Here is a 15471-nt window from a genome sequence, read left to right on the forward strand (position 1 = left end):
ATTTCTTATCCTTATATAGACAAAATCTCAAAGATTAGTATTTACAAATAATTAAGTCTAAAGATTTTGATCAATATCCTCAAAATCATGGTGAAAGTAATAAATTAGACCAGATTTATAGCCTTTGATAAATCGAGTTTACCCCGCAAGAATCAATTTATTTACTAATAATTGTTGACCAAATTAGTTAACTAATTACATTTTTCCTTAGTCAACAAAAAATTAATTTCTTATAATATATTATTTATATTATCTATACAAGGCAAGTAATTAATTACTTAAACATATATAAATAAAAGTTAATTGGTCATAAACTAAATAACAAATTTTCTTTTTTACAACACTTATCATAAGAGAGGAATATTTTTCTTTATTTTAAGATAATGGGAATTAGGAAGGGAAATAATGTTTTTTATTCCATGATAACATCATTTATAATGATTTTAATGTTTTCTTCTTTGAAATCAATAAATTGTGCTAAAACAGATGATGATTGTTTTATTAATTGTGTTAGGAATTGTCCTTCTCAAGATTATCAATGTTATGATCGTTGTGGATGGAATTGTCCACATGATATTCTTGATAATTCTGATTATTGTAATATTGAATGCTCGCTTCGTCATTGCTCGAAATTTTATATATGTTAATATCTAGTTCTTTTAATATAATGTTTTAATTTGTTGGACTATTAATTTTTATTTGAATCGAAATATTATTTTAGACGAATTACTAACTGAGAATGTTATTATTACAGAACCAGACGAATGGCGAATTTGTAGAGCTAAGTGCGCCACCAATATTTGCAACCTTAAGGGAAATTAATATTTGAAGCGAACACAAATATCTACGTTATTATTATTATTATCATCATCTGAATAATGTTTCTCTCTATTGAAACTTTTTGTGTTTTTGGTTCTTAGTTTTTGTTATTTTTAATGTGTGTTTATGCTCATTACGAAAACGGGTAATGGTCCATTTATTAAAAGAGGAATTTTGATAAATAATTATAGTTTGGATCATAATTGTAAATGATAATTGATAGTTATAATATTTCGTAATTATAATTCATAATAATAGTGAAAGATAAGTAGTTTATATCTCAAATTTTATCGAAATACACATTTAAAATCTTCTCCTTTCGAATCTAAATTTTCCTGGTCTCTGTTCTCTCTCGATCTCATACACGAATACAATCTCATACATAAATACACATATATGGAAATTAACTTTGAAACTTAAACACAAACATATACAATTGGTATTTTGGACTAGTTCAATTAAAGTAATTTTTTAATAGATTTATTTCGATGAGCCTACACTCAATTTGATGTCTCTATTCATGTTTCAATTATAGTGAAATTATTTTTCTTAATTTAGAAATTACTATTTATTTAAATAAGTATTCTTTTTTGTTTTATCATTCATATTTCCACATTGTGAGTTCAAAGTTTTTTAAAAATAATTCATCAAATGGCCAATGTTTGGTGTTATGACCACAAATTAAAGAGCATGCCTAGACAAAATGGGTTTGGTACTTCAATTAATATATTGTGATGGCATGCTAATTACGATGAATGTACTTATATGCATGAACTTTAATTAATCAAATAGGGTGGGCTTTAATTACGATTCTTTACATAATTTATTTCATGTCATTTTATCGTCACAAATCATGGTAGAGTGATGAATACTTTTTTATTTGTAATTAAAGAATTTAAATATAAAATTATCTTTGATATATAATGCGTTAATTTACTCTCTGTTTGTCACCTTCGAACTAAATTCAAATTAATTGTGTTTCAAAATAAACATCATACACCAAATAAAAAATAATAATAATAATAATAAAAAGTTCCTCAACATCTAGTGTTGGAAAAAGGCAACATATTGTCCTTTCTATCGTATTCTTCTTAGAATTTAAAATCAATTATGTGAAAATATTTAATTGAATTTAGTTTTTCTTTTTGTGGGATTTATACTAAGACGGATCAAAGAAGAGTGGGGAACCTCTCGCAGGTTTTTGGAATTCGACATCAGGAAGTGTTTTCACACCATCGACCGACATCGACTCATCCCAATCTTTAAGGAAGAGATCGACGATCCCAAGTTCTATCGTAGTGGAGGTTGCTGTGAGGAGATCCTTGTGCCAGTGAAGATTGCAGAAATATACTAATTAAATATTTATTATTCATTTATAAGACTTTTGAATATTGTGATTTTAAATATATAAAATTATAAATATTTATTATTCATTTATACGATTATAAAAACTATTACAAAGATGCTCAAATCAGTGTAAAAAGAGAGAAGCAAAATTCTTTTTTCCAGAAAATAATAAAAATGCATCAAATAATTGAAAGTCCTGTCATATTACTAGACGTTTTGAATCAAAATATTATCATTTTTTTGTCAGAAAAGATTCCCATAAAATTACTAATTAAAAATTATGTAAAGGTAAGCAAAGGGACATAAGAAGAAACAATTCAAAAAACTAAACTATATTAAGGTTAAGTATCACATTATAATGTGTACAGAGTATATACGAAGCATATTATTAATTTTGGATGAGCATCCTCACTGGAATTTATATTATAATTATTTAGACATGTATAATTTAATTAAGCTGACTTTTAGGAGACACCAAAAAGTTATGACGTTATGAAAATACGTATCATCATTCACTTCATACATTATTAAATCAAAAATGGTTTAAAATATTTCTATTGTATTAAAAATTATTTAAAATTATGTTCTATAATTGACCTTATTTTTAATTTTTGGATTAACAGTGTTCCTCCCTCCCTCTAGAAAAACATGTTAGTTTATACAAGTTATAACATTGTGATGAACAATGATTAGTGAATACCTAAAATTTGGTTACATATTTTTAAAAGAAATGTTAAATGATAATCAAATCTTCACAATATTTTCAAATAGTAAATGTACAATATTACGATTTATTATTTGAATTACTCTCATTTTTCTCTCTCTATAGATGAAAAATCATAAACACCTGTCAAATTGAAGAGAGCTGCAAAACCTCCATGGATGAAGGCTTGACTAAAGAGGAAGAAGAAGAAGCATGGAAAATTTTTGAACAAATCTTATTCAATTGTGTTGCAGAAAATGTGAGCAGCTGTGGTTATATAACCACCAAAACAGAAGCCAAACAAAACAGAAAACTTGTAACTAACTTCCTGAAAACTAAACTAACTAATTGTAATTGAATTAACAACTAATTAATTACATTAACAGCTATGTGTAATGACTAATTTAACCTCAATACCCCCCCCCTCAAATTGGAGCAGAGGTGATCGAAACCAATTTGTCTAGAATTGTAGAATGCTTAATCCCAGTAAGTGCTTTTGTAAGAACATCTGCCAACTGATTAGTAGTGTCAACATGATGTAATGAAATGAGCCCTTCTTGGAGTTTTGATCTCACAAAATGACAATCCACTTCTATATATTTCGTACGTTCATGAAAAACAGGATTTTTAGCAATATGTATGGTTGCTTGGCTATCACAAAACACAGGAAATGGTGCAGTCTGATATATATTCAGCTCTTCAAACAACCTTTGCAACCAGGTTAATTCACCTACTACTTTTCTCAATGATCTGTACTCTGCTTCAGCTGAAGAGAGTGAAATTGTTTCTTGTTTTTTGGACTTCCAGCTAATAGGATTGTCGCCTAACAATACAATGTAACCACTAACAGATTTCCTTGAATCAGGACAAACAGCCTAATCAGAATCGCAATATGCTTGTACATCAAAGTTTGCAGCAGACGACATGAATACACCTAGAGTAGGATCTTTCTTGAGGTATCTTAACATATGAAAAGCAGCATGTAGATGAGGCTCTCTAGGATCTTGCATGTACTGACTGAGAAGTTGCACACCATAAGCGAGATCAAGCCTAGTATGTGTGAGGAAATTCAACTTGCCAATTAGTTTTCTGTAATAAGTAGGGTCATCCAAAACTTTCCCTTCATGGGATCTTAGCTTGATATTTGGATCTAGTGGAGAAGATAAAGGAGTCATGTGATCACAATTGAACTCCTTGAGAAGATTCAACACAAACTTTCTCTGAGAAACTAGAATCCCATCATCTTTATACACGACTTCTAAGCCTAGAAAATAATGTAGTCTGCCAAGATCTTTGATCTTAAACTGATTGTCAAGGAACCTCTTTAGCTCATCAATCTCATTAGTGTCTGTTCCTGTCAGTAAGATATCATCCACATAAACACCTAGAAAGACATTAGATGCACCTCTTTTCTTGTAAAACAGTGAACAGTCATGAGGAGAATGTTCATATCCTCTTGTGTGTAATGCCTCAGTCAGCTTTTCATACCACTGCCTACTAGCCTGCTTTAAACCATACAATGACTTGTTTAATTTGCAAACTAAATCCTTGTGAGGAGTGGCCAAACCTGGTGGAATGTCCATATACACTTCTTCATGTAAATCTCCATGTAGGAAGGCATTGTTCACATCAAGCTGATGTATGTTCCACTGTTTCTTTGCAGCAACAGCAATAAGTGTTCTCACAGTGGTCATCTTGACCACAGGTGAGAAGGTTTCTGTATAGTCTATGCCATGATGTTGAATATATCCCTTTACTACAAGTCTTGCTTTATACCTTTCTACACTTCCATCAGCCTTGTGTTTAACCTTGTAAACCCACCTACAACCAACAGACTTCTTATTCTTTGACAGGTTTGTGAGAGTCCAAGTATTGTTGTCATGCAGGGCAAGAAACTCTTGTGTCATTGCCTTTTGCCATGCAGGATCCATAGATGCTTCCTCATATAATTAGGTTCACAGTCATGAGAAATATTCATTATAAAGGACTGACTATCAGAACTAAAGACATCAGGAGACACATGATGTTTAAGAGTGAAAAGAGCATTCAAGAGTAAAGAATGTGGTTGTGAATTTGAAGCAGTTGAGGATGGTACATTGTGAACATAGTCAGTCAAGTATGTAGGAGTCTTATGTAGCCTTTGAGATCTTCTAAGTTGTGGTATAGATGTGGGATTCTCAGGTGTGATGTGAGTAGGTGAAGTGGAGTTTTCAGGTGTGATGTGAGTAGGTGAAGTGGAATTTTCAGGTGTGATATGAGTAGGTGATGTGGTTGTTTCTTTACTGGGGTAGTCTTGATCATCATATGATGTTGGATAATCATGAAGGGGCACATAGTGGAAAGGAAATTTTGGGAAGTGAGTAGGGTCTTTAGACATGGCAAAAGGAAATATAGTTTCATGGAAAATAACATCCCTTGAGACATGGATCTTCTGAGTGGATAGGTTCAAGACTTTGTAACCCTTTGTAGCATAAGGATATCCAACAAACACATGTGGTATGGTTTTGGGATCAAACTTAGTTCTGTGAACTTTTGGAGTAGTAGGATAACATAAACATCCAAAACTCTTTAGGTGTGAGTAGATAGGTTTGTGTTTATATAAGATTTCATATGGATTTTTATTGTGGAGAGGAAAAGAAGGTAGTCTATTTATAAGGTATGTGGAAGCAAGTATACATTCACCCCAATATTTCACTGGGAGTTTAGACTGAAAAAGTAGAGCCCTTGCTGTTTCAAGAATATATTTGTGTTTTCTTTCGACCACACCATTTTGTTGAGGAGTATAGGGACAGGATTTCTGATGGATGATCCCTTTGGATTGAAAAAATAGAGTGGTTTCATTGTTAGTGAATTCCAACCCATTATCTGGTCTGATGGTTTTAACAGTGGTGCTGAACTGGTCTCAACCATGAGTACAAAGGCTTTAAGGACATGGAAAGCATTGCTTTTACAGCTCAGAAGTTGTGTCCAGGTAGATTTACTAAAGTCATCTACTAAGGTGATGAAATACTTGAAGTTATCATGAGTTGTTGTTTGATATGGACCCCAGATGTCAACATGTAATAGTTCAAAAATGCCAGTAGTGGTGTGTGTTTTTGGTGGAAAGGGTAATCTGGATTGTCTTGCCATGGAACATATAGAACAGAAGAAAGGTTGTTTTGATGAGAATTTTGCTGGTATGGAAGATATATTTTTCATCTTCACAAAGGGTACATGACCAAGTCTATAATGCCACAACAGATCCACACTATCATTAGGGAAGGAACTAGAAATAAGAGAGTTGTTAGCAACATTGTCTTTATTACCAACAAGAGAAGAGTTTATTTCATCTGAATGAGAATTACAAGAAAGAGATGTACATTGTACTTTATTACTGGATAAAGAGTAAAGAGAAGAAGAATAATGTTGAGCATGTGAATTCTTTTGTAAGCAATCTGAGCAGAGGAAATAAAGGCCATCATGTATCTTACCAATTTCCAGAGGCCTCTTCAGTGAAGGGGCCTGCAACAGACAAGAAGTGTTAGAAAAAGAGACAGTACATTGAAGATGGTTTACAAGAGAGTTGATGGAGATTAAATTGTATTTGAATGAGGGGGCATACAATACTCCTGACAAGATGATTTTAGGTGTAAGATGTACACTACCAACCACTGTGATTTTGACTCTATATCCATTTGGTAATTTGACTAACATAGGATAAGGAAGATTTACTGGATTTACAAGGTTATTTTTGTTAAAAGTCATGTGATGAGAGGCTCCTGAGTCCAGAATCCATAGGTCAGTCTTTGTTTTGAAACATTCACATGAAAGTTTGATATAATCAAGAGAAAAAGAGCAAGCAAAACCACCTGCAAAGTTCACAGATCCACACACTCCATCATTTTGAAACTGATTTAGCAAGTGAGAAACTTGATCATATTGCTCCTTGGTGATACTGATGTTCTCATTTCCTTGAGGGTCATTACAAGATGTTGAACTTGATTCCTTTGTTTGTCCACTAGTATCTCCATCACAGGATAGTCTTACAGAGTTTGCTGATGCACCTCTTCCTTTATTGTTATGCCTTGGATTTGGATATGTGTTTTGAACTGTGCTCCTTGGATTATGCTGATCACGAGCAGAGCCATTTGTGTCATTAGATGGATAGCCATGCAACTTGTAACACTTTGCTCTAACATGTCCTGGTCTTCTACAATAGTCACAGAAAGGTCTTCCTCTTGGTGTTGTGTTGGAGGTAGAATAGTTTGTTTGAAAGCTTCTACCTCCTGAACTTGATGAAACTGCAGCTAGAGAACTACTCTCAGTAAACAGTTGATTATTTGGTTTAAATTCTCGTTGTTTTTCTTCCTGCACTAGTAAGGCAAAAGCTTGTGCCAAGGATGGCAAGGGATTCATCATCAAGATACTTCCCCTAATTGTAGTATATACCACATTCAAGCCCATCAAAAATTGAATCAAACGTCTGTCTTGCTCTGCTTTCTGAACATTAGCTTTAGCTCCACACACACACACACAACTACACTGACTTGAAACACACAAACTATTTAACTCCTCCCAAAGTTTCTTCATACGAGTGTAATATGTTGTGATATCGAGAATACCTTGATTAAGGTCATTTATCTCCTTCTGAGTTTGATACAATTTTGCTCCATTCGTCTGATCATATCGATCCTCCAGTTCTGTCCATAATTCCAAAGCATCATTAACATATTCAACACTACCAGCAATGTCTCAATCTAGAGAGTTGAGAATCCATGAGGTGACCATATCATCACATCTCACCCAATGACGATAACTGGAATGGTTCATTTCTGGTCTCTTACACTCACCATTGATGAACACTAACTTGTTCTTCACTGATAAGGAACGAAGTACACTACGACGCCATGAATGAAAACCAATGCCATTGAAAGGAACTGGTACAAGTATTGCTCCAGGATTGTCTGAGGGATGAATGTAAAAGTGACTCCCTGCATCAATCCCAGATGAAGGAACACTGTCTAATGCAGTGCTCGTAGATGCAGAATTTGTCATTGTATTTCGAAAAACAAAAAATCGATTTTACAGAGGATCTGATGCGCAGATTGAAGAAGAAAAGAGGTAAGAAAATCAGAAACGTTCCTGCTCTGATACCATGTCAAATTGAAGAGAGCTGCAAAACCTCCATGGATGAAGGCTTGACTAAAGAGGAAGAAGAAGAAGCATGGAAAATGTGTGAACAATTCTTATTCAATTGTGTTGCAGAAAATGTGAGCAGCTGTGGTTATATAACCACCAAAACAGAAGCCAAACAAAACAGAAAACTTGTAACTAACTTCCTGAAAACTAAACTAACTAATTGTAATTGAATTAACAACTAATTAATTACATTAACAGCTATGTGTAATGACTAATTTAACCTCAATAACACCATTCATTTACGAAGAATTATAATGACAAACATGATTAACTAAGATATTTGACACATAATTTGTGTAAGAATTGTTAGACAATCCACGAGAGTTGAGCATTAGACGTTTTTAAAACGTATAATTAAATACTTAAAATATAAGCCTCATAGAACTAAATCCCACCTATTAGCCTCGAGACGTACATTTTGTCAATATCCAAATACCTTTTAAAATACTTTATATGACATTATGATAAATAAATAAAAAAACTTATTATTGTATTTCATATGGATCATTTTATGCTTGGATAACAATTCAAAGTTGAATGAGTTGAAATAATTAAATTGAAATAATAAATAAACATATATTCAATCTATATATATATATAATTTCAGGAGTTAATTTTATCAAATCTACTCAAAATATATGATGGAGCTATGGCCGGCAAACATAATTAATTTTTATCATTTTATTTGTAGACTTTTTGGAGTATATGACAAAAATTACCTTTTGGAGTTTTTCTTCATTTGGTGTCATTTTCCAATGGAAGTAATTTAATTTGTTATTAATAAATTAATAATCTGGTTGTTTTCTTGACGTAAAGTGTTAAAAGGAGTAATTATGAACCATTCAATAATAAATTAGTTGTGAGGGTCACATCTAACTTACGTATAAACTTTTTTGATTAAATAAAAAGAATAGATTTGTTGCATTATCAAGAAGCATACAATATTATTTCATTGATTACAACCAATCATTTTCATTTTTCAGCAAATGTACATCGATCTTTGACCCTAAAATAATACGTGAAACAAAAAAGAAATTATTTTAATATAATATTCAAATCAAAAAGTCTCAACATTTCGTAAAATAATCTCATATAGTTATTTTATTTTAAAAGTATATATTAAATGAGTAATTTCTTAATAATATGAATTAGTATGAAGAAACTAATATAAAGAGGGACACATTTTTTAAATTATAAATAATTTATATTTACTTTAAATAGGTTTAAAGAATGGTTATTAAAAAAAGATTAATAATTACTACTCACCACTTCAATTTTTATTTTTTTTAAAAAAAAAAATCACCTTCGAAGCAAAGAAATTATTTGTACCATGTGAAATAATTTCATTAAAGAATAACTAATTACTACTATTTGTTAATTTATTGGATTATAAGAATATGTATATTTAAAAAATTGCCTAACATGTAATCAAAAACATTTATTTGTAAAAAAAACATATGACAATATATGATTATCAATACATTGACACCTTATTTTGCGAACTAAATCTGCTTATTTGATATAATTATATAAAAACTGTGAAAGTTTAGATAGTTTTCACACTTGATAAGTAATTCATATTGTATCTCCCAGTAAAATTCTATTTCAAATCAACCTGATCTTTAATTATATTCAAATCGATCTAATATTCCTTTCCTCTAAGACTGAACAAATAAGACAAAAACTACCTTTCCTATTAGATTGTCCTTTTCTTAAATGACATGTACTAATTTTAGTATATATCCAAGTGGTACAAAAATAAGTTGATGAATGAAATACTTTATTTAGGCTGTGCTTTCTAATTTATAATACACCATTAAAAGCTCTCTTCATGTTTAATTTGCTTCCATGACTCATGTATATATATATATATATATGAAGGTGGTGTGGTTTATTGTTACATTATCTCGAACTTTGAGAACAAATGTTGCATTTGAGGTTCATGTTATGATTATAACTTTGTTAGATTTAATTTCTACTTCTTATATCTTTCTTTTCATCTCATTTAAATGATATTTACCTTTCTAATTATTATATTAGTTGCTTGAGAGTTTACAAATCACCTATATCCACTAATTCCATACGTTTCTCTTTATCGACAATGAATTTCTCAATTCCCATCTTTCTCACTTTTTTAAAGTTTTTCAATAAAGTCATACCATATTGACCTTAGATCAAATTAGAACGATATATGTTTATTCAATTAAGTTTCATGATAATTTGGAGTTGATCTTCTATTCTTGAGAGTTAAATAAAGAAGAAGGTCAATAAAAAATAATGTTAATCAATCAAAGATATAACTTATCACCAGACCTTTGTTGTATATATGCAATCGAATTAAGAATATGAAGACTCTCTTTCAAAAATTAAAATACACCGAAAAAAAAAGAAAGAAAAAGTAATGCGAGTTGTTAATCAAATCCTTATTTCATTTTGTTTGAATCGGGCCAAATAAAAATAAATGCATTAAAAATAGGAAAAGTGTTTCAACTTTTTCATGGTTTAAGAGCTATACTTGGTTAACGACAAATATAGAAAGAGAAAAAGGTGTTCGTTCGAACTCTCTCAACTTTGTATATAGATTTTAGGGAAAATGCACAAGTACCCTTCAACCTAAGCCCGAAATCTCAGAGACACACTCATACTATACTAAGGTCCTATTACTCCCCTGAACTTGTTTTATAAGTAATTTTCTACCCCTTTTTAGCCTACGTGACACTAGTTTGAAAAAAAAAGTTAACCATCGTTGGGCCCACAAGATAGTGCCACGTAGACTAAAAAGGGGTAAAAAAATTATTAATAAAATAAGTTCAGGGGTAATAGGACCTTAGTATAGTATAAGTGTGTCTTTGAGATTTCGGGCAAAGGTTGAGGAGGTACTTGGACATTATCCCTAGATTTTATATCCTCAGAAGCCAAGACTAAAAATAAATTTAATAATCTATGAGGTTCAAAATTTACCTTGTGTTTGTAAATTCTGATTTCACATATTATATTTTTATTTTTTAAATCTCCTTAATGAAATCCTGAAGCTTATATTTATTTTTCATAAAATTATTGCTATATATTTGAATGCATCAAACAAGATAAGCACATAAAATAGAGTTCAAATACCCCTACCCAAGTTGATGTTTACTTGTAAACTTAAAATAGAAAAATGACAAAATTATTCCTACAAAGGAAAATGTGCTTCCTAAATTGTCGAGTAGTTTATGTAAATTTAAACTAAAAAAACTAGATAATATATACAAATGAATTATATTGTTGAATAATTAAAATAGAAGTCCCATGTGTCTTTCAAGATTGCAACGAGATCGATTATGCACATTATATATCATTTCACAATTATGTAAATCACCTCTTAGAACTAGGAAAGGCCATTTGTTGAATAAGGTACCTTTTCAATGACAATGTTCCTAGAAAAATATAGAGAAAATGAAGGAAAAAATTCACTATTTTTTAATTGAGATTTTCTAATGGAAATGTTTAGCGACTATTTCCATAGATAATTTGATTGAATCAGTGAGAAAAAAAAAGTGTGTTATTCTTAGTATTTCAATGAAAATTTGTTTTTCATCATGTGTTTTTTCAGTAAGCTGGGATAGAAAAATCAAATTCTATAACAAATTTTTTTTATTGATTCGTGCTAGAAAAGACCTTTATTTTTAGTATTGATTTTGTTTTTATACACAAATTTTTTCATGAAAAATAAGTTGATCTCTTACTTATCTTTTAATATTCGCTAAATCAACGAAAAAATATAATTCAAAAAATAATTATGTGTAATCTAGCAAAATACTATATGGATAAGATGGAGTTGCGATTGGGGTTAATAGATGACGAGGGCTGGGAAAATCAAGTAGTGAGGGTTGACGAGGATGTTTGTTGGGCGGGGGAGAGACAATAAATTGAACTTGAAATATCACATACATATGTGTTTTTCATAAACTTTTTTTTTTCATTAAAAAAAAATTATCTCTCAAAAAAATATTTTTTCATAAATACGCGTGGAATGACTTTGATATCACGATTTATATCAATCCAATCCATTAGTAACATTATGTACTTTAGAGTTAGACATTAAAGCACATCATGTCCAAAGCTAATTTCATATATACCTAACCCTAGGGTGTTACAAAATTATATTGATATGATAGCTCAAAAAATATTAAATTAATAATATAATTTTTTAAAAACTAATAATGAAAAATAAAACAATGAGAAATCAAATTGGGCGGCTACCCTCCGACGCATACATTTAATTAGGGCAGGAAAATATTTTTTTTTTTAAAACGTGAATATTTCCATAAACAAAAAAATATATATATATAAAAATAAAGAGTTACATTTTGGACTTGTTTCATGTAATTTTTTTCCTAAATTAATAATATTTATATGAAGCGAATGACTAGTACGTATAACTTTTTGGTGTCTCATAAAAAGTCAATTAAATTAAATTACATATCTAATTAATTAATATTTTCAGTGAGGATACTAATCCGAATTTTCATAATATGCTTCGTATATTCTCAGCACACATGTAATATGATAATTAAACTTAACTAAATTTAGTTTTTGAATTGTTTCTTCTTATGTCCCTTTGCTAACCTTGCTTAATTTTTAATTAGTAGTTTAATTGAAATATACTTGTGTGAACAAAAAAATAAATTAATATTTTTTCTAATTATTTATATAAATAATTACTTTGCTATTTATTGTGTAATTATATTCATATAACATAAAAAAAGTGAATTGTAGCTATTTATTAAAAATGTATATTATTATTTGCCATATTTTGTAGTTTTTTCAAAAAAAAAAACATTAGAATTATTTGAGATAAAACTTTTGCTATTTTTGGTTAGTTTATTACTCTTTTCACACTAATTTGGGCATCTAATCTTAATCAATGAGTTAATCCATGTGAAATTTGGGCATTTCTGGCAATAATTTCCACACTATTGTCATATTGAGAACTTTTAATTTTTTATAATAATGATTCAAGCTAATGTTATTTTTCATCAATATTCGTGTGTTCTTTCTAACGATTTATCAGAAACAAATTTTCTACCTTTAAAATAGTATTAAAGTCGATCTGTATATACTTTACCCTATCATAAATATGTTATTATCGTCGTTATGTTTTATGTGTTTGGTTGATAATGGTATACATTAGTGATCTACCATTGAAAATAAAATGCACGCTCTTCCAACTTTAAATTTGTTGTATTAAGATCAAAGTTAATTTAATATGAGGCGTTAGGAGAAAAAATAAATTGATATGAGCCACTAATTGCATTAAGATCAAAGTTAATTATAATATAAAAATATTTTTGCTTAGTTAAGTTAGTCTGAATCAACCATCAGGTTGCTGAGAATAATTAATCGGTTTTAATTAGGCTAAAAAGTTTTTATTAGACGGAATATATATATATATATATATATATATATAGAAAAAATAAAATTCTCACATGAGATAAATAACAAGTTCATATGGTATTCGTACTGTTGAACTTAGACTATGATGAATATGATATCAAAGCTGACTCAAAAATAATACGATTGTGGGATAAACTTGAGAGTTGAGTCGATTGAAATCAATAATAAGTAGTTGACATGTTTGGTAAAAGTGCTTATAAGCTAATTTTTATTTAAATGACTAAAATATTCTTAAACTTTTTACAAACAAATATAAAATTAATCACATCTTTGTAAATAATATGAGGAATGACTATGATGTTAATATAATCAAACACGTAAATAAACCAAAAAAAATAAAACATATAAATTAATTTAATCAACTTATATGCTTAGCTAAACATCTTCGTAGTTCGATAATTTTAGACTGGTTGACCTTAAGAAAAGATGCTACTACCTGTTGATTGAAACCTTTGAGATATTATTTTGCAAATATTTTTACTATTTCAGATGAAAAAGTCCAAAAAGATAAAAGAATATTTTAACAAATTAAATGTTTGACTAATGAGAAAATTAATTATACTGAAAAATATTGAAGATGTATGAAAGATTTATTTATTTTTATCTCCTAGCTAGTTACTGTTATTGGCATGGCATGGCTGAAATAATGAGTAGTTAAGTGGACAAGAATCAACAATTCCCATTGGTGCACAAGTAAATTAAAAACTCTTAATAACTTATAATAATTGTTAATTTAATAACCTCATGTCCTTGTGTAATTAGATCATCAAGAAGTGAGCAATGGAATCAATTAAGTTAGTTTCTTGACTAATTATGGAATCAACTAATCCAAAAAAAAAAAAAACTAAACTAAGGTTTCAATGAAGCGACAAATATTTTTTTGTTTTTAATGAGAATTCTGAGGTTCATTTTCAAGTTCTATCAGATATATAGTTACCTTTACATGTTGGAGGCTTTTGCTCTTTACTTTTTTAATATAAGACTTTTTGACGAATATTCAGATTTAATCTGATACAAATATATATGAAGCACCGAATAAGAAAGTAAACTAGGATGTCTTTTTCTTTTTCATCTCCCAATTTAACTTCATTTTCATGTTCTTGTTAAGGAACAATTAAGAAATATTCAACAATTCTTAATTTTGTTAGAAATACTCAAACCAAAGAAAAAAGGAATCTTTCTTCTTGTTTTTTTTATGGAAAATATTGTTCTCCAATAAAAGCTAAAGTGGTGTGAATTATTCAAGAATTGAATTCCATTTGCTTTATAAAAAAGGATTTTAATAAATTTTATAAAATGATTTAATGGATCTAGCCAATTATCTTAAATCATGGAATATCATTGAAAAAATGGAATCTTGGACTATCAAAAAGATTCCTTGCACTAACCAAAAACTTTGGAACTTGAGTATAGACACTAAAGATCCAAACTTTTGAGTTATTTATAAATATTTAATGTATTTCTTGACACAAATATAAGATCTGATCAAAGCTTTGTTCGTAAAAAAAAATAAAAAAAATAATGTCGACATGTTACTTCTCCCGATATAGTAGTGAGAAAGAAAAGTATTCTTTAAATTTAAAGCTAGAACTCCAATCTACCTTGAATACGGGTCTTTCGTTGAAATGACATGGACTTAAACGTTTTATCTTTCTAAAGCAATATATGTATGTTATAAATTGTGCTAGGTTAATCCCAAAAATAAATCTAGTACAATTATTTACTGATCTATAAAATGTCTTAAAAAAGAAGGTATTGTGGTAATCAATGTTGGAGGGTGGGGGAAAGGGGGATTTAAGCATTGAACATATTATTAATCTATGCTTATTCAAAGTTCTTATTTTATTTTTATATACCATTATTTTGTTACTATTATATCATGTGATGTCAATTCTTTACAATTAAGAATTTTGAAAACCAAATAGTAAAAAAAATAATTTGAAAACTTCTTTGATGAATGTACACTTGACACATCACATTAGGCAAAA

The 15471-nt window shown here is 29.5% G+C and overlaps 1 protein-coding gene across 1 annotated transcript; it reads right to left on the reverse strand.

Annotated features, from left to right (window-relative positions):
• Positions 1–5002: 5002 nt before the first annotated feature.
• Positions 5003–7302, reverse strand: LOC138339556 (uncharacterized). The gene is made up of 2 exons (XM_069291355.1): positions 6718–7302; positions 5003–6370 (listed from the first exon to the last, which is right to left on the reverse strand). The coding sequence occupies exons 1-2, from the start codon at positions 7265–7267 to the stop codon at positions 6336–6338; spliced, it is 585 nt and encodes a 194-aa protein (XP_069147456.1). The 5' UTR covers positions 7268–7302; the 3' UTR covers positions 5003–6335.
• Between the last annotated feature and the right edge of the window lie 8169 nt (positions 7303–15471).

Source organism: Solanum lycopersicum, chromosome 11 (genome assembly GCF_036512215.1).
Source record: "Solanum lycopersicum chromosome 11, SLM_r2.1".
Taxonomy (NCBI): domain Eukaryota; kingdom Viridiplantae; phylum Streptophyta; class Magnoliopsida; order Solanales; family Solanaceae; genus Solanum; species Solanum lycopersicum.